Source organism: Terrapene carolina, unplaced genomic scaffold (genome assembly GCF_002925995.2).
Source record: "Terrapene carolina triunguis isolate 2854851 unplaced genomic scaffold, T_m_triunguis-2.0 Scaffold95, whole genome shotgun sequence".
Taxonomy (NCBI): Eukaryota; Metazoa; Chordata; order Testudines; family Emydidae; genus Terrapene; species Terrapene triunguis.
In genome coordinates this window covers 16,271,283-16,297,209 of record NW_020664446.1, presented here as the reverse complement: position 1 = coordinate 16,297,209, position 25,927 = coordinate 16,271,283, and the positions used below count along the sequence as shown (strand labels likewise).

General features: G+C 43.5%; 2 protein-coding genes across 2 annotated transcripts in view; one reads left to right on the top strand and one right to left on the bottom strand.

The window, feature by feature from the left end:
* The window catches only part of GRK5 (G protein-coupled receptor kinase 5), a 239,237-nt gene extending 237,386 nt beyond the window's left edge, over window positions 1–1,851 (bottom strand). Inside the window, exon 1 of the mRNA XM_029911366.1 lies at window positions 1,658–1,851. Within this exon, the coding sequence (XP_029767226.1) occupies window positions 1,658–1,709 (52 nt within the window). The 5' untranslated portion in view covers window positions 1,710–1,851. The remainder of the gene's footprint in view (window positions 1–1,657) is intronic.
* A 13,033-nt stretch (window positions 1,852–14,884) lies between these two features.
* PRDX3 (peroxiredoxin 3) lies at window positions 14,885–23,920 on the top strand. Its single transcript, XM_024206240.2, has 7 exons — window positions 14,885–14,967; window positions 15,266–15,401; window positions 16,551–16,692; window positions 17,615–17,750; window positions 20,079–20,182; window positions 21,378–21,543; window positions 22,929–23,920. The coding sequence occupies exons 1-7, from the start codon at window positions 14,932–14,934 to the stop codon at window positions 22,980–22,982; spliced, it is 774 nt and encodes a 257-aa protein (XP_024062008.2). The 5' UTR covers window positions 14,885–14,931; the 3' UTR covers window positions 22,983–23,920.
* The last annotated feature ends 2,007 nt before the right edge of the window (window positions 23,921–25,927 follow it).

Sequence of the window (25,927 nt, the reverse complement as noted above, 5' to 3'; positions counted from 1 at the left end):
CAACCACCAGGTGGCTCCTCACAGATGTTTTCGCTAGTGTTCCCCCCCCCCCCCCCCCTTGAGCTCTTAGCCATCAGTGGAATACAATGTCCTGCACACAGGTGTTCACACTGTCCTTACCACACAGAAGAATTCTAATACCATCAGGATTAGACAGTGGAAGGAAGCTACCTCTACATTAAAACACTGGAGACCCATAAAAGTGACGTTTTCAAATTCAAAGGATCAAATGTGTTATTACCGGAGGGGTGGGGGGGACGGGACACCACATAAACAATGAAGACTGCTATTGTTGATGGAAACTTCCATTCCCCCCAAGGAAGAAAAAAAAAAAGGAGGGGGTGACCATTTGAAATAAGGGTCAGATGGGTTTTCTAGTGGATGGAACCTTCCAAGGAGCGATTTAATTTCCACAAGTTTAACAGCTAAAGGATACCCTGCTGCATTATCTAATGAAAGTCCAGCTGAGATCCGTGCGTGCCATATAAACACAGGGCTGAGCCTGAGAATGGGAAAGATGTGCGAGATAATGAAGACATGGGAGTCATTATGTTTTTGGCAAGGGGTTCTTCATTCATCAAACGCAGTGAATGAAAATATTAAATACTGCAAGCCAGGTTAATGAGCTGTTCCGTTATGATCGTCTCAAGATGTGAGAGCCTCGCACAGGGTACCCTCTCAGCCAGGCTCAGTAGAAACCTGATCATTCAAACCAGAAAACCACTTCCCCCTCTGAAAACACGCTGTACACATCAGGGTTTTTTTCAAAGAGTCATCTTCGGCAATGCAGCTAGCTCTGTAGTTCGCCCGGATATTTTTAACGTATATGTTGCATTTTTAAAAGGATGAGCACCAATAATTTTTAGCGAGGGTTTTCTGTTAGCCTCTCTCTACCCCCCTCCCTTCAAGCATTAACCACCTCTGACAAATCTAACCAGATCTGCCTTTCAAACCAGAACGTTCAATAGCAGTTTCATACAATCATCTGTTGGTAACACAGCAAGCAAAGAAACGGCCACCAGTTCAGCTATTCACACACAAAATCCCCTCCGAAACCATGCATTATTTTGCAGATCGAGGTCTCTTTTCATATGCACCGTAGAAGCTAATTACATGTCACCTCGCTCCATTTGCATTTACTCGATTTTCCACATAAAACTGGATTAGGATAAAAAAAATGATTTAAAATGGACAGTTACCACCAACATTATATCACCTGATAATGCCGAATAAGGCAATGGCTGTATTCTGCCAGTCGCACCATACAGAATAAAAGGCTATTTGCATATTTGCTAACCCTTTTGAATGAATGCATCTGCAGTTGACCTTTAACAATAGACTCTGAGATAGCACAATCTGTGGGATCAGATTGGAGAGAAGCGGTGACTATTTTACCATTATAATCTCTGCGATCTCAAAAATATCCTCCCACGGAACCTCCTCACAGCTGGAGATAAACATTCTTTTGTTTCAAATAAGCATTTTAAACGCAGGTTCAACCACATGCAACCTCGAGAGGGATCAGGATCAGGATCAGCACGGGGTCTAAAAATCCAGTGTGCATTTCCCCCTTCCTCCGGCTATGCATCGCCTACCACTACCAGGAGGGTAAATGCGACAGGGATGCTCCATCTCCCTTGCTGTTTCTCTCTCTTACCTTCCCTGGCTTTCAGCAAGACAGTATTGGCAACAATATTTTCCAGCTCCATTGACAGTATCAGTCAGCGAAGGTAGCGGCACTGCAGCAGGATGTCAATTGCTGTAGGTGCTGCTGGTTCTCTGTAACGACTATCAACCTCCTTCCTCTAGTGCATTATTCCTCCTTATTTCCCCCTCCTGGAGTTTCCTTTAAGAAAGTCACTGCTGGCTTTCCCCTCGCTAATATTTTCTCCCCCTCTCTATTGCTCTGCTACTCCATTCTCCTCCCCCCCCGGCTCTCTCTGATGGTTTAATGTTTCAGATGCTGTTGCCTCCCTCGCTCCCTCCCTCCCCGGGGGTGTGGTACTATGAAGCTGGTTTCGCAGCATTGCGCAGACGCCATCCTCAACAGCTGGTTCATTCCTCAGCGCTACGGGGCCGGGAATGCTGGGATTTGTAGGCTGAGCGCCTGCTCTTGGTTTTGACTTGCACCTTGAGAAGGAGACCTCCATTATGTAAACCCAGAGGACGGGGAGTTGCCAGGGCCGTACAGGGGCTAGGACACATTACATCTAACTGTTTTGGGGGGATACAAATGCAGCAGATCATCTGCATAACATAGGCAAGCAACCAACAGCCCCAGCAATTGAGGGGGTGGGGGGTATGTTTAATCCCCTGCAAAGTATTTCAGAGTTCCTGGAAGTAGGACACTAGTTGTTGCTCGTTGCTTTTCTGGTGGGTGGAAATGAGCGACAGAGGAAAGCGGTGGGGAAATCACCATTAACAGGAGACTTCAATCACCCAAGTTCCATGAAATGCTCACATTACTTTGAAAACACTGAAGCTTGGTGGAAAGGCTAGGACGCAGCTATGCCCCACGCGTCGTGCAAAAACGCTTGCACGCTCTCTGGGTTTGCACGAAGTTGTGAATTTACTACCGACGCCTGCGCAATGGAGACAAAGCAAGGCAGTCGTCTATTAGTCTTCTGTGTTTTCTTTATGGTATGCTGCGGGGGAGGTGGGATGGGGAGAAAGATGCTTTGTGCACCATATACTGTTAACGATTGTTTCCAGAGACTCTTCTTGAGTTGCATAAACCGAGCCGCTCAGCTTGGTTTCCTGTAGGTCTCACTTCTTCAGAGGTTACGGTCCCACGAGAAACGCGATTCAAACGGGTAGGGGGCAGGCGCTTCTCTGTTCTCAGTAGTGATTTATAACACTACTTTGTCAGCAGCAGCTGGGCTAGCTCCGCGGAGTTAATCAGCCACAGCCCCACTGCAGAGTTCAGCTTGTACTGGGGCGCCATCCAGTGGCTCGTGGTAGGCAGTGTCTAATGGAGGTACAGTCATCAGGACACGAAGCGAAATCCTGTCTCCATTACAAGCAATGGGAGTTTTGCCATTGAGTTTATGAAGGCCAAGATTTCACCCCCTCCGCTTAAAAAAGTCATAAGGCCTTATGAAGCCTCAGGTACTGAGCCCCTACAGCTCCCAGCGACTTGAACTGAAAGTAAGTGTGCTCAGCAACTGCAAAAGTCAGGCCACTGTTTTTAAAACAAAAGTGTCCTTACCTGTATTACGAACAACTGCATTACTTACTTTATAGGACATATGCTTACTGTGTGCCTGTTATAGCTAATGAAAACAGGCTGATCAGTTTCACTTTTGGATTTGGGTAGTTTCATTTCAAGTTGGTTAGATGCTCATCTTTCAGCACAGCCACAGAATAGTTAGTTTGCAAACTAGGGAATGTTTATCCAAACCCAAACATCTTTAAAAACAAACAAAGCTTCCTAACCAGCAGTGGCTTTTTAAATGTTGTTGACATCTTAAAATTGCAGGTTAGCAAGCATAAGGAGATCTTGTCAGTTTGAATGCACTTTTTTCCTCCTTATACAGCCATCCCTAAATAACTCCACTAACTTCAGTGGGAACCTTGCTTTCAGCTATGTTCACGTAAGACCATTAATTTCAGGGGGGTCATACATGTGTAACTGAAAGGAACGTTTAGCCCAGGGGAAAATTTTGAAGACTAGACAACTTGAATCCTACCTCTATTCCTGTATTTGAATGTCTGCTATATAGAACAGGTGCCATCTATTAGCATGATTCTGATCTTATTTACACCTGTGTGAATCGAGTAACTCCACAGAAACCAAGGTAATGACAGCCACATAAACAAGATTAGGACCAGACTCATTACATTCGATGAGCCCCCTTCTTATCTGCATTAATTAAATCGTTGTGAAGCAACCCAGATTAAAGTGCTCAGCATCTTCTTGCAACTATGATATAATCATGTCTTCCTATCTTTGTGTGCATGCTGATTATACCCCAAGCTAAAGTTATATTCCTTTCTGACAGCCAGGCAAAACTGTCTGAGAAAAATGATACTCAGACCTCCTACTACATTGTGATTTCTGAACATAGGGAAATGGCATTTTTTAATCACAATATTAAATGCTTTTTTGCACCTGATGTCAGCAGGGGCTGCTACTACACTGTCTCCCAAGTCTTCTTAACATGTGAGCAAGTGTTCAGTTTGTGGGGAGACATGCTATGTTTCGGTTAGTTATTTTTTGTGTCAGAGATGCAAGGTTCTGGAGCTAGAGTTGCTTCCTGGGAAGCAGGCATTGGTGTTGGGCTAAGACTCCTGAAAGAGATTACCCCATATGCTGTTTGACCACCTCTGTCCGAGGTCTGATGTTTATGTGTAAGTAAAAGACACTTAGACTATAACCAAACTCTACATCAAATTTTCTCCATAACTGGGAAGATGATATATAAGACCCCAAACATCTTCTACCCCTCAACAGAGGGATGATGGCGAGGTCAGAACAGGACATTGGTGTCAGAAAACAGGGCAACTATTTTAAATAACATTTTTCATATTCAAACAAAAGAAATACGAGTCAAAACATTTTCTTTTCTTACCTCATGGTGCAGCTTCTTTCTTGAATTCATCCTATTCACCCTCCCTGCAACAAGATACTTGAGCAGAAGCAAGTTTACAATAAGCAGTCACTTGGAAGTAGGTCTTCCATAAGCTGAAGTGGTCATGTAAGCCCTGATCTTGCCAGATGATGTACAGTCCTATATCCACACATCAGTGAGGTGGGGGCAGGGGTTCACTTGTGAGGAACAGCTTGCAGGATTAGTGCCTTGGGCTCCCCCCCTGAAGTGCTCACTGCAGCCCGCAACATGCCAAACAACCTTAACTTCCATTAATACTAATAGAAGGCATGTGCACTCAGCACTGCCCAGGAGCAGGCTCTTAACCAATAGGAAATGATTTTTTTCCTAGGAACTTGGGGCCTGCTCAGGCATCCATTGAAGTCAATGGAAATTTCACTCTTGCTTGTTGCAGGAGGCGCATAGACTGAACTTTTAGGACCAGATTTTCAAAATAGCTCAGCACCAACCATCAAACCCTTATTTAGGTGCCTAAATGAAAAGCAAGCTCTTTTGAAAACCTGGCCCCAGTTTGTGGATGCTGAGCACTTAAAAACAGACCTACATGTACCTGTTGAATCAAATATTGGTTTTGCCACTATATACCCAAGGACGTTTCATTCACATATGGTAGAAGAATCTAAAGCTGCTCTAGGGGATGGAGATGGATTGAGGGCTACCTGCTTTGTGAATGTGTATTTTTATTGTACTTCAGGGGGGAAAACACTGCAGCTTTCAGCACATGTGCAACAGATGCACCATGTTCTGAAGTCCTATCGCCTGTATCGTTTGCCCACGCTTTGAGCTTGTTGGGGAAGTGAATGCTGAGCTCATCTTCACATTCCTGGTCATTGAAATGCATGTCTTCACATACAGTAATGATGCTTAGCCCACCTATTGCTGTTAAAAATAATGGGGGTTTTTTTTTTTTGAATGATTAAAAACGATGCCTAGGGTGATGGTTTTTAGTCATTGTACAAGAAATAAAATGGAGACAACCCCTTCTAATTAAAACATTTTTAAATAATTCAGCTCAGTGCAATGCTTTGGTGCTTGATAAGAATTACATTCATAACTTTAAAAAAAAAGTGTCCTGTAGGCTTTCCCCTCCATCCTCTTTCCTACATCAGTCTACTAAGCTCCACTTCCACCATCAAATCCCCAGTGGGGCTCTGCACGGGCACAAGGAAGTCTGTCCTTCAGATCTATCTCCACAGGCCACAGTGGAAGTGCAAGAGTGAGCCTGCAGCAATCTAATGGCAGGAAGAGGCCTCTGGCTTTGTGGATGGGCCCCTGCATCTGTGCAGAGCTTGTTACTATACTGGGGCCTTACATTGTAAGCTCTTGTAGCAGAAACTTTCTTCATCTTGGCGCCTTCTCAGCAAAGTCATGGACAATTAAATTACAAACAATAGTAGCAAAGGGCACCCAGAAATGGATATCTTCCATCCTGTGTTAAATGGACCATGTGCAGGGAGGGGGGGGTAGTTCAGTTTCCCTGTTTTCTACTAAGGTGATGAAAGTGCTCACACAAAACAGGGCAGTGTTAACGTATAATCACACTTGGAGCTGGGGGTACGATTCCGGGCTCAAAGGAGACTAGCTCACATTGAGCTAGTGTGCTAAAAACAGCACAAGCAGCAGGATAGGCTAGCTGCCCTGAATACATACCATCTGAGACCCTAGGCATTCACTCAAGGCACCTAGCTTGCACCACCATGTCTACACTTTAATGTTAGCATACCAGCTGGATGAGTACTAGTTGTCTCCTCAAGCTGGGAATCATACCCCAGCTCAGTGTAGACATACCTTCAAGCTCACAGGCAATTGCATACTGCATGCAGTCATCCTGCACTGATGGACTATGCCACATTCTACAGCTATATTTCGAAAGTATACTTCTCACCCTCCCTCCTGGGTACGGAAAGATCTCCTTGCAGAGAGACCAGGTGGGTAAACTTTAGTAATATCTTTTATTGGACCAGGTTCTGTTGGTGAGATACAAGTTTCAAGCCACACAGACCTGAAGACCTCTCAAAAGTTTCTCTCTATCACCAGCAGAAGCTGGTCCAATAAAAGATATTGCCTCACCCAGCTGGTCTCTCTAATATCCTGGGATCAAAACAGCCATAATACTGCAATCCTTGCAGAGAGACAAACACAAAGCACCTTTCTATACTTCACCTCTACAGAGCTGGGGGGAGGAGGGAAGAGGTTCTTTTTAAAAGGTTACCATGTGTTTTTCAACTTACCCAATCATCCAACTGAGGAATCGCTATAAAGCCATGCATTCCATCTTGGAGTAGCCAGGTTATTGAGGAAGAGACATCAAGCACAGTTTTAACCAACCAGTTTGGATTATTTCACCCATTGGTCTCTGGTAGTGAGGGAAGTAGACACAAGTGCAGTATCTTCTTTTCATTATAGCATTGTTGAGAGGAGGTGAGCAAAATGCATGGCCTTAAATGGGGATAGATCTGGAGCATCCAGGTTGAATCTAGGCTCCAATGCCTTTCCAGTGAGGTACACTGTCCCACAGCAGCATGGCTAGCTCAGTGGCCAACCTCTCAGTGATTCCCTCAGCTATGCAGTTTTCTCCCCTCCTCCACACATCTAAAGGAGAAAGTTGGGGGAACCCGGTAGAAACCAAGGATTAGATGCCAACACTGTTCTGAGCAGCATTCACTGTTGAGGAGATTTTCACCTGAAAATCCCTGGTTCTGTTCCCAGCTAGGGGAGGACACTGCCTAGAGTAATCTAATCATTCTACTCCCCTTCTGTTACTGCTCTGAAATCCCATGCCTCAAGTGCATGTGTTACATTGCCCTGGAATCCCAGTTCATGCAGATAGATTAGGAGGAAGGAGGAGAATGGGTGTCAAGGCTCCACTTCTTCCTTTATCAATTATCTGCCTGCTTCCATGAACTGAGGCCTGATTCTTCTCACAAGTATGATAGAGGATCAGACCTCTAGCACAACTGTGCTTCCCTTTGTAGCAAGGAAATGGGGGCAGGGGGAAGAGAGTAGCCCAATGTTTGCGGGGGGGAGGAGAATATTGAAGCTCAGATGAATAAAGGTATAAATAAAGGAGATCTATTTAAACTCTTACAAATTAAGGTATTTTTCATTTAAAGCAGGTCAGAAAGGCCTCACAAGTCCCCTTAAAACCTTTAAGGACTGCTGGACATCAGGAAAAACAGGGCTGGCAGCCGTTTCGTTTATAGGAAAACGGGTTTATAAATAAAATGCTGACAGCCTTAACTATAAAGGCACAAATGCATCACTGTAATAATAAAAGGAGGGCAGCTAAGCAGAGCGCTATGAGCCATTATAACAGATGAGTCATCAGCAGAGTGGGCTCACAGGTCTAGAGCCATGAATGCTGCAGCAACACGCAACTTTAGCCTGCCTCTAGAACAGAGGCCTCCTGGCCTGATTACTGTACATTTAAAGTGTCAGGATAAGGCACCATGCTTACCAGATGCCAGAGAAGCCTTTGCCTATGTTATCTGGAGGAAACATTACACTCTTACACACACACACACTCTCTCTCTCTCAAGTCCATTCATCATCATCTCTAAGCTGGCCTATGTTTGAAATTGAGTTAGGTCCAGCCCTGCAAATTGCTGAACCCCCCATGAGCTCCCACTGATGTTCCATAGCAGTAGGTTGAGACTAGGCTGGCCTATGCAACAGCCTTTGCAGATAGTGTACCATATAATGTTTACCGAGTCCTTTGCATAAGGAGAGAGGCTGCCACATAGCAACAGCACTGGGGTGATGCAGCACATCCTCAACATGAATGACTGCCAACCCATCTCTTTGTTTTGGTTTACATCTATGAAATATGGAATTTGCAGGTCCATGTAACTTCTCCCACGGTTTCTAAGTCCCTTGTGTGATCATGTTATCTTGAAGCAGAGAAGTGACTAATAGCAATTTAAGTACTTTGAGTGCACTGACTGTCAAGAAGACAGCCAGAAGGAAACAACAATAAAAATGGAGTTGTTATTCAGAAAGTGGCCACATCGGAATCAGCAGGAAGTCAGACGTTAGCCTCACCACGGCAGTGGGAGATGGGAAGGGGGGGTGGGGGAAGAGCCCTTGCCCCTGTCCCTCTCCCTTTCCTTTAGGGATCTATCAAATTTGGAGTGTGGAAATAGTTTGTTCACTGCTAGTGATCCTTTAAGATGCTAAGGTGCTTTAAACCCTCAACTCTCACATAATCATATAGTGATTTTCATCAAGAGATCTTGAAGTGCTTTACAAAAGGAGGCAAGTATCATTCTGTGCCTCCATTTCCCCATCTGTAAAATGGAGATAAAGGGTAGATATTTGCTAATGGTCACCTAGCAGGCTAGTAGCAGAGCCCAAGTCCCAGTCCAGTGCCCACCACATCACTTGGCTCAGCATCTTGTCTGATTAGGCCCAAATGCCTGATCCAAAGTCCCTTGCAGACAGTCAATGGGAAGTCTCCCTTTGACTTAAGTGGGGTTTGCATCAGGCTCGAAGGCCTCAGTCCCGCAATTGATAATATGTAGGTGGACTACCATGCCCACTGAAGTAAGTGAGGCTCTACCTGGGGCCAGTAGTCTGCCTACCCACTATCAGTTGTGGGACTTTCTGATCAGAGAACTGTTTCTCAGACATTTCTCTCTCCTAGGATCTCAGATGTCAACCACATCGTGTACCCTGGTGTCAAACTTGCAAAGTGAAGCACAAGAGCCGAAAGCCAGCAGAACACTAATCTAGGCCACATTTGAAAAAAAAATATATGGAGCTTTAAATACCTTAATTTTAGTACCTTTTAGTACAACCAGCAAATATTGATTTAAATCAGAACCTTGAATTAGAGGCAATAAAAATAATGTGAAACCTTTTAAATATACTGAAATAATAAGAAATAGGACTCCTATACATGAAAACCAAAGAGGCAGAATTTGGGGAAGATACAACGGGGAAGGAGGAAGAAGAATGCCATCTTTGAGGATATGTTTAAAACATGGTTAAGCTCTGTCCACACTGCAAGATGGGAGTGTGTTTTAACAGGATCAATGGACTACTGTACCGCATATGAGGTACCCAGACAGTCAATTTTGATTTTGTAATCTAGACAGCACCAGAATAGGAGGATAGAAAGAAAGGCACGTTTTACAAGAAAGTGAGGCGAGAAACAGGATGGGTGGGAAGCAGAGAGATGCATCAAACATCAAAGGAGAAAATTCAGCTAACCCCAAGTTTCCCACCCATACATAGCTCTCTACTGCTTTTAACTGTAGAAAATCCCCGTACAAGTTGGTGTAGTTATTTCTGATTATTGGTCCAGGCCAAGTGCTTGGAAAAAACTTACTGGTCCTGAAAATATTGTACTGGTTCATCAAAGTGTTTCTAGACTAGCAGGTTGAGACACTGAGCCTTAAAAATACCCCCAAAACACATACATTCTGATTACCATCAAGGTGGCCTCCAATGACTAGAAGTGGGACAAGTCTCCAGTGTAGACAAGGCCTTGAAGTCAAAGTCAATAGAATTATTTACCTTACAACTCCCCCTTGCCCCTAGTCTAGCAGTGCTTTTTTTTGGGGGGGGGGGGGGGGAAGTGGGGACCTGAATCTCTCAATCCAGGACCCTCAGACCAGCATCATTTCTAATCCCTGCATTCTCTCAAGAGGAAAATCAACAGAAGAGAGCTTCCCCTCCTACCAGTCTAATGCTAGTTAACAAGTTATTTGTATATATGGTGTTTTTTCAGTTAGCTGAACAGCTGCTATGATTTTAAGTTTAATCATTAGGACACCTAGAGCTTTTTAGAGGCTGTAGAAGAGCAACTCCCCAACCACTGCAGAGCATAACAGCATCTTCCCCTCGTCTGGTACCTCCTCTTGACAGCTGTTCCAGCCCTGTCTGCTCCTTCTTGCAACTCAGCCTTCCAACTAGGGCACATTCTCAGATCCACCCCCCATCTGGGTAACAAAGTCCCACAAAACAATAGTTCAGTGGCCTTACACCAGGTCTTTGGCCCAGCTCTAGACTCCTTACATTACACACTCGACATCAGGGAGCTTTCACCCTACCTTTCTTGGCATAGGGGAACCCAGGGCCCTAAGTTCCAGTACAGGGATCCTGTAACAAGCAGCTATGGTCAGTTCCTCAAACGTAACTACCTCCCTAGCCTACTTCCTACCTAAGCCTGTCTAGGGCCTAGGCCCTTTTCCTCAGCCCCCTCCCAGGCTCACACCTCTGCAGAGTTCTTTCTAGCCCCTGTACCAAGCAATACCTCCTACAGTTTTTTTTCCCATGGAGGCCTAGCTCCTTTTTACCTCTCCTATGACTGTGTTTTATTACTCTTTTCTCTGGAAACCCAATACCGTAGGCTACCTCCTTACAACCTTACCCTTTTGTCAAGGCTCAGCCCATGAGCTCACACCTCTCTCCTACACCTTTGCTAAAAGATCCTCCTCCAGAGAAAGTCCCCAAAACTACTCTCCTCCTAAACCACCTTCTTAGTGTCCTCAAGTCCTTCTTTTATTAGGAACTCAGCTCCCTTCTAGCTGGGACTCATCTTTAATTCAGCCTTGCAGACTCTCCACGACTGGGCCTACTACTAAATTGGACCCGGCCCACCCTTCGGTTACCACCATATTCACTAATTGCACTCTAGATCCAGTTAACCCTTTCTGTGCCAGTGTGGGATATACACCCTGTGATGTTTCACTCCATATTCTTTATGAAAATATGCTTCTAAGATGGATATGACATAACTGAGATATACTGTATGCAAGATGGCTCATGTAAGATATCATTGGAAAGGGTATGTATTACTGAATGTGATTATCCAAGTTGTGTGCCTGTATCATTTCTGTATCTGAAGTTAGGAATATTGACTATGTATCTGTATTTCAAATGTGTTACTTTGGGTGTCACCCCCAACTAGCCCTTCAGGTACAACATGGAAAAACCAGACAGGGCTAATGGCCCATTAGCAAAGACAATGGACTGTGAAAGAGCTTAGTCTTCCTGTGGGCGCTCCAGACAGCCTACGAGTAATGGCTGCCACAGCCCTGCAAAGACATGGGTCTGAATCACCTGGTACTGGACCCATCCCTTGGAATGCCAGTTGTCTTCCACTGGGAGACAAAGGGTTCCCCCGCTATACACAAGAGCTATATAAGGCAGGGGAGTGACATCATTATGGTTCTCCTCTGCCTCCCCACCCAAAGAGATACTGAAAGACACCGGGAAGCAAGAACTGAACTGAGGGGAGAAGGGTTGAATGGAACCCAGGCTAGGAGAGTGTCCAGTCTGTGAGTGGAAATACCTGAAATCTCCAGCTTCAGGCCAGTGCAGCTGCCTTTCAAGACTTTCTATAATCTACCTGTGAAAATATTTAGAGTGAGAAATTAAATTTTGTAACCCGTTTCTTAAGTATATTGAGCTTAGATTGCATATTTTTTTATTTGCTCAGTAATCTGCTTTGTTCTATCTTTTATATTCACTTAAAATTCACTTTTTGTAGTTAATGAACTTACTTCTTGTTTATAATATAACCCTGTTTGTATAATTCACAATTGGGGGGGGGGGTAAGAGGCAGTGTATATCTTCCTCCACATTGAGGGAGGAGGCGGATTTCATAATATATCTTTAGGTCTGCATTCTAACGGAGGCGGACACCTGAGTGCTGGGGCAAGTCCCTTAAGCTGAGCCTTCCCAGAACTGATCTCAATATCTATTTTGTTCTTCAGTTGGGTGTAGCCCTGCCTGTGTGTGTGCTGAAGGAGGCTTAATAGCCTGGCTCTGCAAGACAGGTAAAAAGGGTGCCCAGGCTAGCTCAGTGGTATCTCAGTACATCAGGTGGTATTCTAAGGGGGGCAACCCGTCACACACCCCATCACAAGAGGCCATATTTTACTGTTGTTTAAATCTAATGTAATATGGAGTTTTAAAGTGCAGGTTGATGGTGAAAAAGCCCATATTACAGGCGGGGTGAAAGTAAGCCGGTACATTATGGTGTACCGGTAAGAGCCGGTACATGGCCAACCGTACCAGCAAGGGGCAGCTTCCCCGGGGCCCTGCAATTTAAAAGGGCCTGGGGCTCCCGGCAGCCGCTACCATGGGGCTCTGGCAGTGATTTAAAGGGCCTGGGGCTCCTGGCTGCTGCTGCTGCCAGAGCCCCAGGCCCTTTAAATCGCTGCTGGAGCCCCGGGGTAGTGGCAGCGGCCAGGAGCCTGGGCCCTTTAAATTGCCGCCGGGCCACGCTGAAGGGTTGGCTGGGGGAGTCTGGCTCCAGCCCCGCCCCCTTCCACCTGAGGTCCCACCCCCTTCCACCTGAGGTCCCACCCCTTTCTCAGGACATCGGCCGCCCTGTGTATCAGTAAGTCCCTTAAGTTACTTTCACCCCTGATTACAGGTGACTATATTGGCCACCTAACCCACCCATTATGTTATCATCTTCCTGCATGTGCTATTTTCGCAGCTATAGCAGGTAGCAAATTGTGATGATTGTCAGCCCCTTACTAGAATTTCTTTCCTGTACAACTTCCCCGCATATGTAACAGAGGCTAACTAAAGAGGGTCTAATGAGCAGAACACTCACGTCACCATATATTACTTAAAAACCAAGACCATATCCTTCCCCCAGAGAAGCACTCACAATTTGGGCTGTGAGTACCTGTCTGGGGTGCATGGGGGAGAGGGTGGGAAGGAGTAATTTCTGTCTAGGTTTTATTACAGCCCTTAGTGTCAGAGTGCCTTAAATATTTGGGAATACAGTGATAATAAATAGTATAAGGAACATTTTAGGAAGCCCAACTGTGACAGGCAGCCATCCCTTTGTGGCACAATCTGCCCCTGCAGGTATTGTTCCCTTAGTTCCTCCTTGGTTCTTACAAGAAATTATTTCAAGGCCAGAACCCTTCAACCATGATCTCCCCTTTGTGAGGTTTCATTTATTAGATCTCTTACAGCATATCAAATTCGTTTTTAGTACTTCGAGTCCAACTTTTGTTCCCTCTCGATTCAGGATTTCCACAACCCTCCTTCTGGACCTGTGCAATACTTCAGGTAGGTAGTTTTCCCTCTTTGAGCCAGGAGTCCCAGAGCCCTTTTTCTGGAGTGTATCTGATGCTTCCCAGCAGCTCTTCCCCTTATGTGAGGCATCTCACAGCCCTGTTTCTGGGATGTGTGCTGATAACTCAAGTGGGTTTTCCTTCCTTGGGTCAGGAATCCCACAGTGCTCCTTCTAAGGTCTGTGTGGGATAATTTAGGCTAGCTAAAGCCCTCAATCAGCCTTTTCTGAGCTTTTCCTCCTCTTTGCCTTTGCCACCCAGCAGGCAGGCCACAAGCAAACTCCCCCTTTAGATCTCTGGAGGCTTCTCTCTTATTACTAGGCCTGGCCTAATTTAGCCACATGTGGTCTGGCCTAATTGGGCCTAATTTAGCCACAGTACTATAATCCCTCCCTTCTCCCCAAGGAGAGCTGAGTCACAGCAGCTAGTCACCACATCGTATTTTTGTGTCCCTTTTGTACCCTCTTCCCACTCTCAGGTCTTCTTTCATTCCTCTTTCCTTCTGATCTGAACTGCCTTCCCACCCAGGGTTGGCAAGTGTGGATTTTCCGAGGCAGGGAGCGGTGGCAGTCCAGGCTTTCCATACAGCAAGGGTGGCCAACTTGAGGTGGGCTGTAGTGATTGGGTTTAGGTCTTGTCCAGGATGTGGTGTGGTTGAATCAATGGTTTCTTTGCAGCATGGGGGAGTTAAGGTGGAAGGGTCAAATTCAGGCTTTCCCTCCAGGATGGGGCATTAGATGTGGGGTAGGTTCAGGCCTTCCACAGCATGAAGAGGAGCTGGATTCCCTGGGCGAGTTTGGGATGGGTGAAACCAGGATGCAGTAGGGCTCAGTCTTCCCCAGGGTGCAGTAAGGTGGCTCTCCCATGGTAGGGGTTGCATTTGGGCTTTCTCAGCGTGCAGGGGAAAGGGAGATAGGTGCTGGTGGATCCCCTGTGAGTAAGAGCTGGGCAGGTGGATCCTCCGACTAAGTTTAGACTCAGGGTGCGGGGTGGGTGGCTCCTAGACTTGGCGCATCTCAGGGTGCGGGTGGGTGGCGCCCAGGGGCACTGCAGGGAGCCCAGGGCCGACCCGCTAAGCTCTGGCTCAGCCGGGCTCTCTCCCCATCGCTCTCTGAGAAACCTGCCGCCCTGGGCGACCTGATTCACACAGCCCGGCTCTGCCAGCCCGCCCCGCAGCGGTAGCCAGGCCGGTTCCGCCCCCTGCGCGGCGGCCCCGCCCCGCTCCCGGCTTTGCAGCGCCGCCGGCCGGGCCCGCCTGTCACTCAGCCGCCCCGAAGATGGCTGCTGCCCTGCGAAGGTTGCTGAGGCCCTCGGTGAGTGTGTGGGCTCCGCTCCCGCCCCAGCCCCAGCCCGGCGCAGACCAGCGGCCCCCGCTCTGCCGGGCACGCGGGGCGGGGCCCCCTGGCTGCAGGGCGCTCGGGGGCCGGGTGGCCAGTTTCTGGTGCACTGAGCCCCTTTCGTTGCAGGGCTCCGGGATGGGTAGGTCACCCCGCCCCCAATCCTGGGGGCACGGGGCTCCCCCCAGCCCGTGCACGCTGCATGCTCCCGGCCGGCCCCCTGAGCCCCCCTCCGCTCCTGCACGTGCCGAATCTCTGCCCTCTCTCCTTCCAGGTAGCCCGAGCAACTCCCTTCTCCTGGGGGGCCTGTGCGGCTGCCCTGCGGCCCCCTGTTCCTTCTGCTGCCGCCGCCGGGAGGAAGTGCACGGCTCAGGCAGAACTGCCCCTTCCCCGGCTCCATTTCAGCACCAGTAAGTCAGAGCCGCCTCGCCAAGAAGAGTCAGCCGCCCTAGCGCATGGCGGGCAAGCGGGTGCTTCTGCTGGGGCTCCCACGTGGGTGGGACTGAACAGCCGCAGGGGTTACAGTGTAGCTCGGAGCAGATCCCTGGGGCTTGTGGATCAATCACACGCCTGCAAAATCCATTCCCCTCCGGTTTCCGTCTCTCTCTCTCTCTAACGTCTTCACTTGTAAAGTAGCCCTTCATCCTAATCTGATGTGGGGATGCTGAACTGGTGGTCTAAAAAGGTGACCTCTTGCTGGAGACTATGAGCAGGGCAGGGTTGGACTGTATACTCTTGGAATGGTAACGTCCCCTGCAGATCTGCAAAAAAAAAATCTGCAATTTCACAGTTGTGAAATGTTGATCTTTGTCTGGATAATATGCAGGCAAAGTGACTAAAGTTTTTCTCTTTACAGGATTGAGTTGGAAAGCATACACTTCTAAAATGTCATGTTTGTACACTGAGTATCTTTGTTTCTCAAACATGTAACCTCCCCCCCCACCCCACCCCATTACTATAACATAAAAAGGCAAAAAAAATTCCTAACATAATATGATGAGCACAAATAAATATATTGCTACTACAATATGGTGGATTTTGAGCCATTAAATGAAAGTTGATTCAAAATTGTCAGGCATTCCTATATACTACTCTGGTTGATTAACTTATTTAATAGTTTAAAAGTATCTGTGTCCGTTACATACAGCAGTGGCTCTCAACCTTTCCAGACTACTTTACCCCTTTCAAGAGTCTGATTTGTCTTGTGTACCCCCAAGTTTCACCTCACTTAAAAACTTGCACAATCAGACATAAAAATACAAGTGTCACAGCACACTATTACTGAAAAATTGCTTACTTTCCCATTTTTACTATATAATTATAAAATAAATCAATTGGAATATAAACATTGTACTTACATTTCAGTGTATAGTATACACAGTAGTATAAACAAATCATTGTCTATAAAATTTTAGTTTGTACTGACTTTTTTGCTAGTGCTTTTTATGTAGCCTATTGTAAAACTAGGCAAGTATCTAGATGAGTTGATGTACCCCCAGGAAGACTCCTCTGGGTATGCTTGAGAACCACTGACATACAGTATGATTCATTCTTTCTAGGTTCTTCAAGGTTTGTTCCTGCCGTTACCCAACATGCCCCATATTTTAAAGGAACAGCTGTTATCAATGGAGAGTTCAAAGAATTGAGCCTAGATGACTTTAAGGGAAAATATCTGGTACTTTTCTTCTACCCTTTGGATTTGTGAGTGTAACATTTTTTTAAAAAAATATTATCTAGACTCCTGCTGAATCACACAGAAACAGCATGTTGTGGGTTTCTATCTCTACCAACATTTCATTTGACCTTGTCCTGGGTATCCTTGTCAAGCAGAAAGCATATCTGTTTCTAGAGTGTGAATGATAACAGTCGGGGAGGAGATAGTTTCATACTGCAACAATAGTTCTGTTGGCTCATTTTGAGTGTAAAGCTGGGAACAAATCCTGTTGCCTCTGGAGGGCCTCCAGTGCTTCAGAACAGAATTGGCTCCACTGTATAGGGGGATCCTGGTTGCAGAGAACTCCTCTGCCTGTGCGCTTTGGAGCTCTGAGTCACCATGAAGGGGTTTACTTAGGGGTGGGCTATGGCAAAGCTGGTAGATCTGTGTCCGTTACATACAGATCTGTGATTAAGCGGCTCCAGTAAACAAAAACTGTTCAGAATGGGAGTTGTGGGTTGCAACTCACATGAAGTCCTGAGCCCACAACAATAGCTGTGGAGTGGCTCTGCTGGTGGGGTAGCTGAGAGAAGATTCCATTTTCAGTCCCTCCATCCACGTTCCTTGAATGTAGAACTTTTCTGCAAAATCTGTTCACTAAGAGCTAGCAGAATGAGAACTCATGAAAATGTCTTGCTTGTTGAAAATGTAGATACAAAAAATCAGTGTACTATTTAACTGCAGTTGCTGTTTTTCTGAGACTTGTTGAAACTGATTCAGCTACTTGAAAACTTGAATCAGTGATGAAACAGAACTGTAAAACATACTACATAAGTAATACAGCAATGTGTTTTGTGCCTGGAAATCAGTGTTTCCTCATTCTTTTAAAACTTCTTTGTGAAGCTTAGATCTGGAATAATTACAACTTACTTACTTTCTTTTATTTACTACCCTTCTCTTCCCACCCAGCACTTTTGTATGCCCGACAGAAATTGTGGCTTTCAGTGACAAAGCTAATGAATTTCGTGATGTGAACTGTGAGGTCGTTGCTGTATCTGTGGATTCTCACTTTTGTCATCTGGCCTGGACAAATACACCACGAAAGGTATGAGTCACATGGCTGTTTTCTCACTAACAGCACTTTGGAGAGTGCTATTGAGAAGTTGTGTAAAATCCTGTATTTGCTCATGCAAAGAGGCTGATTGCCTTCAAAAGAGCACTTCAGCTAGGATTCAACTCTGCAAACCCTTACTATCAAGCATAATTTTCCACTCTACTTTTTGAATAATCTTTCTCTAATTGAACACAAGTACATAGAGAGGCATTTCCTAAATATTCAACGTGCATATGTTTACAGTAGTTTATTTTAGGATAGGCCTAAAAAAAAAAGCAAACAAGAAGAAGGAATTACCTGATTGTAGCATTTGACAGCTTTTCTATGTGAGTATATTTAATATGAGATCTAATGTTAAGTATTAAACTTTGAAGCACTGTCTTCCTCATCCAGTTCTTTTAAAATAAAAAATGTGGAGACAGATAATAGTTCAAAAGTATAAGGCTCAAAAACTTCTTTGCCATATTTAGCTAATAGCTAACTTCTGTGTTTGAAGTAATAACACAACCAGATACTTTGTTTTCCTGTCCAGTATATGTCTGAGTACTCTTGAAGCTTACACAGTGTGATTAAATGTTAACTTCTGAGTAAAACATATAATGCATATTCTGTTTATGAGATGCCTTAAATAAAGGCAATTATTACTTGTGATCTTGTACATAAAATTTAGTAGTTACTACATATCTCTGCTGTGTATGTGTAACTAGTAAGTAGTTAATCAGTAGCTAACGTCTTTCTGATTTAATTGAAACAAAGAATAATAGGCTTGTTAGGAGATTTATAGCATCAGCTGAAAGCTACTGAAATTCCTAACAACCTCGTTTAAGACACAGAAAAGCTTAAAACTTCTTGTGTTTTAAGATGGTGCACCTAACTCCTTGAGAGAAGGAGGAAGTGCTAGGGAGGACTTGTTCTTACTGTCCGGTCTCTTTACATTCAGTAATGCCAAAATGATGTTGGTCTTCTGCCAGTAACCAAACTAGAAAACCTAATGGGGCAGTTCAAAAAAAGCTCATATCTGATGTCTTCAGTTGTTGCTAATATGGTTATATGGAAATACTTCATTGTGTTTATACCTCCTAGCAAAAGTGTACCTAGGTTAGGACCAGTCTGAGGCTATGTATAATTGCAGATTCATGTGAAGGCCCACAAGCTGATGTTGCCTTCTTCTGTGTGTGTGTGTGTGTGTGTGTGTGTGTGTGTGTGTGTTAGTTAGTGGGTGGGTTATTTTGTAATATGCAGACAGAAGAGAAAGCTAATTTTGTTAAAGTGTGTCATGCCTAATATACTTGGACAAAGCTTTGCCTTGGGCAAATCAGTTTGTATTCATATTAAACAAAGTTGGACCAAAACTCCAAAATGTGAATATTGGCTTTGATTTATAACTTTACGTGTGCAATAGTACTTGGCACCTGTTTCATCCAGAGGTCTCAAAGCACTCTATAAAGGTGGGAAAGTATTCTTCCCATGGTGCCTTTGCAAGAAATGGAGGTTCCAAGAAACAAAGGCCTTGATTTCTTTAAAGCTTATGTGAGTAAAGTTATGCACATGTATGAGTAGTTCTGTCATGGATAGGTATGTGCAGAATCAGGGTCTATGTGATTGCCTAAGGTTGCACACTGGTTCATTGACAGTGCCAGGAATAGAAAAGCTAACAGATTCATCAGTCTTGTTTCAAGGATAGGTTATCCTTTGGCGGTCAAAATGTTGCACAATTCAGTACACTCCCTCACTCGACTGCCCAAATATAGGAAAATATGTGCTTTAAATACTGAATCTATTTACATACAGAAAACAGAATATCTTTGACATAATCTAACTGTTCAGAAATAAACATTACTAGCATGAAAAAAATGCAAACATCTGTACTTATACATGGATATTCAGTTTCTATAATAAAGTGACATCTTTCTTAGTAGATCATGTGCAATAGATGCTCTTTTATTTAATTAAAGTGATCACCTAGTGCATAAGGGGAAGTAATTTCCCACAAAATCTTCCCATTGCTGTTATGGGTGGTCTAGTACCTGCTGTGTCAGGTCTGAAAGTCTGAAAATCATCAGTGTAGAAGGGCTTCGTGTTCAGGGAGGTGGGTTTTTTAAAACCAGCAATTAAGTTTGCTCAAAGCATGTGAACTAATTATACCATGTTAGGAGCCTAGTTTAATAAAGGCTCAAGAACGAATGTTTTATCAGTGCTGTGACTCCTGAAGGGAACTCCTACTAGGCAGTGATGCAATGAAAATAAAAAACTAAACAGACATTCAGTCTTCACTCTTATTACGCTCAAACTTACCTTTCTGTTATTTATTTCTACTAGAGTGGTGGCTTGGGCCATATGAATATCCCGCTTCTGTCAGACCTGACAAAACAAATCTCCCGAGATTATGGTGTGCTGTTAGAAGGACCTGGTCTAGCACTAAGGTAGGACCTTGTTCTCTGGTCACCTCTACTGTTCCCTAGTTATGACAGTGCCTAGTTTAACACTGCACGGGCCATATTGTACTCCCTTTCCCCTCAAAAATCTGTGTAAGGGTGAAACACAGCTCGTCAAACTGGCTCGTTTTGCAGTTTCTGTAGAATGTTATAGAAGGTGGGGGAAGGGTATATGGCCTTTGGAGAGGTCAGGGTGTGAAGCCTCTGGAACTTATCTATCCAGGAACACTTCTGAGGAAAGAATGTTCTGTTCTGTTCTTGAGACTCTCGTAACCCAATGCTTGCTCTCTTCCCTATCTCTCTGGGGGATGGGGGGGGGGCGGGGGCGGGGAGAGGAGGATAGGTTAGAGTAGTACTAATATTTATGCAGAGCTCCATGCAATTTTGAGGAGGTCAAGCAGCACAGAGGCTCAATTCTCCCCCTTCTTGAATGCCCATGGATTCCTAGCTGCACATGTTTGGCACAGTGAGATTTGCCACATGATGGCAAGGAAGAAAGCATGCTACTTGGCTCTGCTTTGTACTTTCCCCGCTCTGAGGACCCTTTCTGACCCTCTGTATCTGAGGACGCATGAGTTCTATTTCTCATTGCTATATAGTAATAGAGAGCAATAGTGATCTCACGGCTCTCTTTAACTCTGCTTCATAACCCTTTTGTTTATATAATAAAAAAAAAAAAGCTCAACTTTTTGTCTAAATTATTGGCTAGGAAGGAACTTGAATATTTGTTGCCAAATCTAATTAATTCCACCACTTTAGTAGTTTACGGGTGAAATTGAGACATTCTTTTAAATGCATAACCAGCTAGGAATTAGACTAGGAATTAGACTAAATCCTGTATTCTATATGCAGATGAGACTCAAAGTAGCACCTTAAATGGATTTTGGGGTGCCTCAAAATAATAGGGAGAAGTGCTTTCAGTACCTGGAAAGCATGGGTGGGATTAATGCTCTGATTAACTTTTGTAACCAGCATCTTTAGTTCTGACTATTGTCGTTACTTCTTCTTAGCTATCTTATTGTGCAAAAAGTACACATTAGCAAGTATTGTACAAATGTTCCATACACTGGGGTATGAGTGATTTAGAATAACTTCACCTCTGTGAAATAGATTTCAGCATGCACAAGAAACAAGATACAGAATTCATATTGCAGAGGTTCAAAACATCTTTGTTCATATACAGAGGTCTCTTCATCATTGATCCTAATGGAGTCATCAAGCATCTGAGTATCAATGATCTCCCTGTTGGCCGCAGTGTGGAAGAGACCCTTCGCTTGGTGAAGGCATTCCAGTACGTGGAAACTCATGGAGAGGTTTGCCCAGCAAACTGGACTCCAGAGTCCCCTACGGTATGTGTTGGTTAAGTATTGCCATCCAAAATATGGACCCAATCCTGGAAAATGTCCCACCTTTTTGCATGGAAAGTCTGAAGACTGGACTCTATAATATGAAAGAACTCCTTAACTTGCAAGTCTTTTAAGTTTTCATTGTATGAATTGATGCCCTCAGTCTGAATCACTTAAAGTGCAGTCACAATACTAGAAGTTACATGTGGAGAAAACATTCACATTTTGTATTCTTTTGAGAGTACAAAATCCCTCCCTCTACCCAACACGTATGAGTACATGCAGTCTTCACTTGCTTCCCATATTAACTGTCATGACAGTCTGCCTGGATTGTCTTGATTTGCCTTGTGTTTTGTATCAGTTTAAATTAGGGCTGTCAAATGATTTTTAAATATCGCAATTAATCGTGAGACTAAAAAAGATAGTTGCGATTAATCACAGTTTTAATGCACTGTCAAACAGTAATAGAATACCAATTTACATTTATTATAAATATTTTGGATGTTTTTCTACATTTTCAAATATATTGATTTCAATTATAACACAGAATAGGAAGTATACAGTGCTCACTTTATATTTTGTTACAAATATTTGCACTGTAAAAATGTGCAATCTACAAGTTGAAGAATGAAGGACTATACAAATGTTTAGCATATCTGGCATGTAAATACCTTGCAATGCCAGCTACAGCAGTGCCAATGCGAACGCTTGTTCTCATTTTCAAGTGACTTTATAAATAAGAAATGGGCAGCATTATCTCCTGTAAATGTAAAAAAACTTGTTTGTCTTAGCAATTGACTGAACAAGAAGTAGGCTGAGTGGACTTTGTTTTGTTTTTGAGTGCAGCTATGTGGGGAAAATACCTACATTTGTAAGTTGTACTTTCACAAGAAAGAGATTGCACTACAATACTTGTATGTGGTGAATTGAAAAATACTATTTCTTGTTTCTCTTCTACAGTGCAAGTATTTTAAATAAAAAATAAAGAAGTGAGCACTGTACACTTTGTTCTGTGTTGTAATTGAAATAAATATATTTGAAAATGTAGAAAAATATCAAAAATATTTATAATAAATTTAAATTGGTATTCTGTTATTGTTTAACAGTGCAATTAAAACTGTGATTGATAGTCCTAGTTAAATTTTTTAAACGTCTTGCAGTTACATATTTTTCAGTTTTTCTTTTTGCAGCTGAGAAGCCTGCACTTCTGTTAAAATACCTTTGTACATTGCTTCTCATGAGTGAATGGACGTACAGAAATAACTGTGTGGTTTATTAAAGCATAAACAGTATTCTTAAATGGAATCTTAAATATAAAGCCATAATTTTTATCTCCTACACTTTGTGTATATACCAACTTGTATAAAACTGTATCTCTTTGTTTACAGATCAAGCCAAGTCCAGAAGCTTCTAAGGAGTACTTTGAAAAAGTGCATAAATAGATCATCAGATACAGCTAGGTGGCAATGAAAGAGTCCTTATTACTGTTACTTAGAAACCATATGCTGGATTTCCTAAGGAAGCAACCATGATTGCATTTAAGTGCAATTTTTTTTTTTTTTTTTTTGGTGTTTAAGAAAAATTGTTAAATGCTGAAACATTAAATAGTTACATAATCAACAAGTTTTAAATCATATTCTTGGAGCTGTTTTTTCCCCAGAGAGAGTGCACTGCAGTCCCATATATCTCTGTGTTCAGCCATTCTCTTCTTTATCTCCCCCATGTATATGTGCCTGTGACTTTGGGGGGGGGCAGGAGTATTGGCCTCTCCTCCTTCCTTTTAAGCAGTCTTGGAATAGAAATGGTGCCAGGCTTTCTGTGCACACATGAAAATTGGATGATAGACTCTTGTTTCTGAGAGCTGGAAATACTGAGCTGTAGAGTGGATGATACAGAGAAATATCTAGAACGTGGTTCCCTTTAACTTGCCAGTAGCTCTTTAGACAGGGACGGAAGAATTTCTTGTACATATTATGCTCGTGTTTTTTTCCAAACTGCTTCCACGTGCAAATGTGATTTGGAGGTCGAAGTAACAAATATCTACAATCGTTCAGCTAAGATGTATTGGAATATAGAACATTAAATGAAGAATAACTGCATTCCGTTTAGGAACTGGTGGAGATGTGAACTTAACTCTAATTGTGGTAAATTTACTGGCGCTTAATAATTACTATTTTTGCCTTTTGAAATAGTTGGTCATACACTTAAATTGTCTGTTGCACTAAATATAGATTTCCAAATATTGTAGTGCTTGATGTGTAATTATGTAGGAAGATTCATTAAGTCTGTTTAAGATTTAATATGGCTTCCTCCTGAAATGATTTTGAGCATATATTTTTTTCTTAAACTATGAAATCATCAATAAATTAATCTTAAAGCAGACTGTCTACAGTGTTGTTCTAACTACCATCTAGGTTGGATGTTCTTTCTCCTCTGCTTACCAGAGACTGGGTGTGGTGTTGCATTAAGTTTTATCTCCCGCAGCCCCACCTACTACCACTTATAAGCTGCTAGTGGCTACAGATAACTGTAGAAGAAACTGGACCATATGTGTGGCAAAGGGAGCAAAGGAATAGCTGCTGAAGAACTGGATAAGTGAAAAGCGACAAAGAGTCCCGTGGCACCTTACAGACTAACAGAAGTATTGGAGCATAAGCTTTTGTGGGTGAATACCCACGTCGTCAGACGCATGCATCTTCGACATGCGTCTGATGAAGTGGGTATTCACCCACGAAAGCTTATGCTCCAGTACTTCTGTTAGTCTATAAGGTGCCACATGACTCTTTGTCGCTTTTTACAGATCCAGACTAACACGGCTACCCCTCTGATACTTGGATAAGTGAAAACTCCTTAAAATCCTGGATAAACAAAATGAATCTATTCAGGAGGGGTACAGAAGAAATAATGTGGAAGAATGAAGGTGGAAGCCTATAAGAGAGCCCAAGTTGGAGCGGTGGATAGCTGGACTAGCTAGTTCTTTGCTAACTTTGCTAAGAGAATATTGCTCTAAACTGTAGTTGACTAATCTGTCAAAATACTACAGTTACCAATGAAAAAGGCTTCTCTTGTGATCATGCAAGAGCAGGTGGAGTGTTCATTTAGGCACATTGACCCGAAGAGAGTGATAGTCAATGACTGAGCTCTTAGCTCTATATACCTACCAAAAATCTTTTTTTTTTTATCCTGTCAAACTTCATATTAGTTTAGTTTTTCATAAGTGTAGCATTAACCAGATATTTGTGAAAATTTAAGACCCTTGTCCTGCAAAGATTTGCATATGCTTCCTCTATGCATTGTGTGCAATCCCATTGACTTCAAATCGGTGATCTTTGTTTAAATATCAAAATTTTCAAGATAGGAAAAATCTCTACTTCGGGTGTATTCTCAGTTGCCAGAACAGGCATATGGTGAGTCACAGCTGGGTCTCACTGCTGGGTAAATTGGAAGTAATTATGTCTTCTCTAGTTCAACTATAAACCCTTTGTGGCAAGGACTTTCTTACTATGTGTTTCTACAAAACCTGCAATGGGCCCTGATAGTGTTGGGTCTTTTGGGCACTACTGTAATGCAAATACTAAATAATCCTTAGTACTTGATTATACTATACATTTTACATATACTACATGTGTTCTTTCCCCTGCTTTTTTATGACCACCAATTTGGCTATCACTGCTTCGGGCTTGTCTACACTACAGCGCGGGGTCGATCTAAGATACGCAACTTCAGCTATGTGAATAACATAGCTGAAGTCGACATACTTAGATCTACTTACTGCGGTGTCTTCACTGCGGTAAGTCGACAGCTGACGCTCTCCTGTTGACTCCGCTTGTGCATCTCGTTCTGGTGGAGTACCGGAGTCGACGGGAGAGCGCTCAGCAGTTGATTTATTGCGGCTATACTAGACATGATAAATCAACCCCCCGGCTGGATCAATTGCTGCCTGCCGATCCAGTGGGTAGCGTAGACAAGCCCTTAGATTTTTTTTTCCCCCCCCAGAAATACTGTCTGCTGTAGGATAGTGGACACTTGTTTCTAGTGGTCTTAAAAGCTGTGTGAACAGATACCATGACAGGAGCAGTACCTTTTTTTTTCTTTTTGAGTTATAAACAAATGTCTTCCATGGAAGGGATTTTCTTTAAATTAGTCCATTATTCTCCCCACCACATTCTGCTGTTTCCCTAAAATCAATTAATATTAGACCACAAAATTAGTGAAGAAACTGAAAAGTAATTTCAGCAGTTCCTGGGCCAATGTGGTGAACCTTTAATCCATAACAGAAGCTAGAGGATTAAAATTGCTGGCATGAAGAGTGCTGGCAGCCCCTCACATAACAGGGAAGTTCACAGCGCAGAAGGATGCTTATAATGTATTAGTTTAATCCAAAATT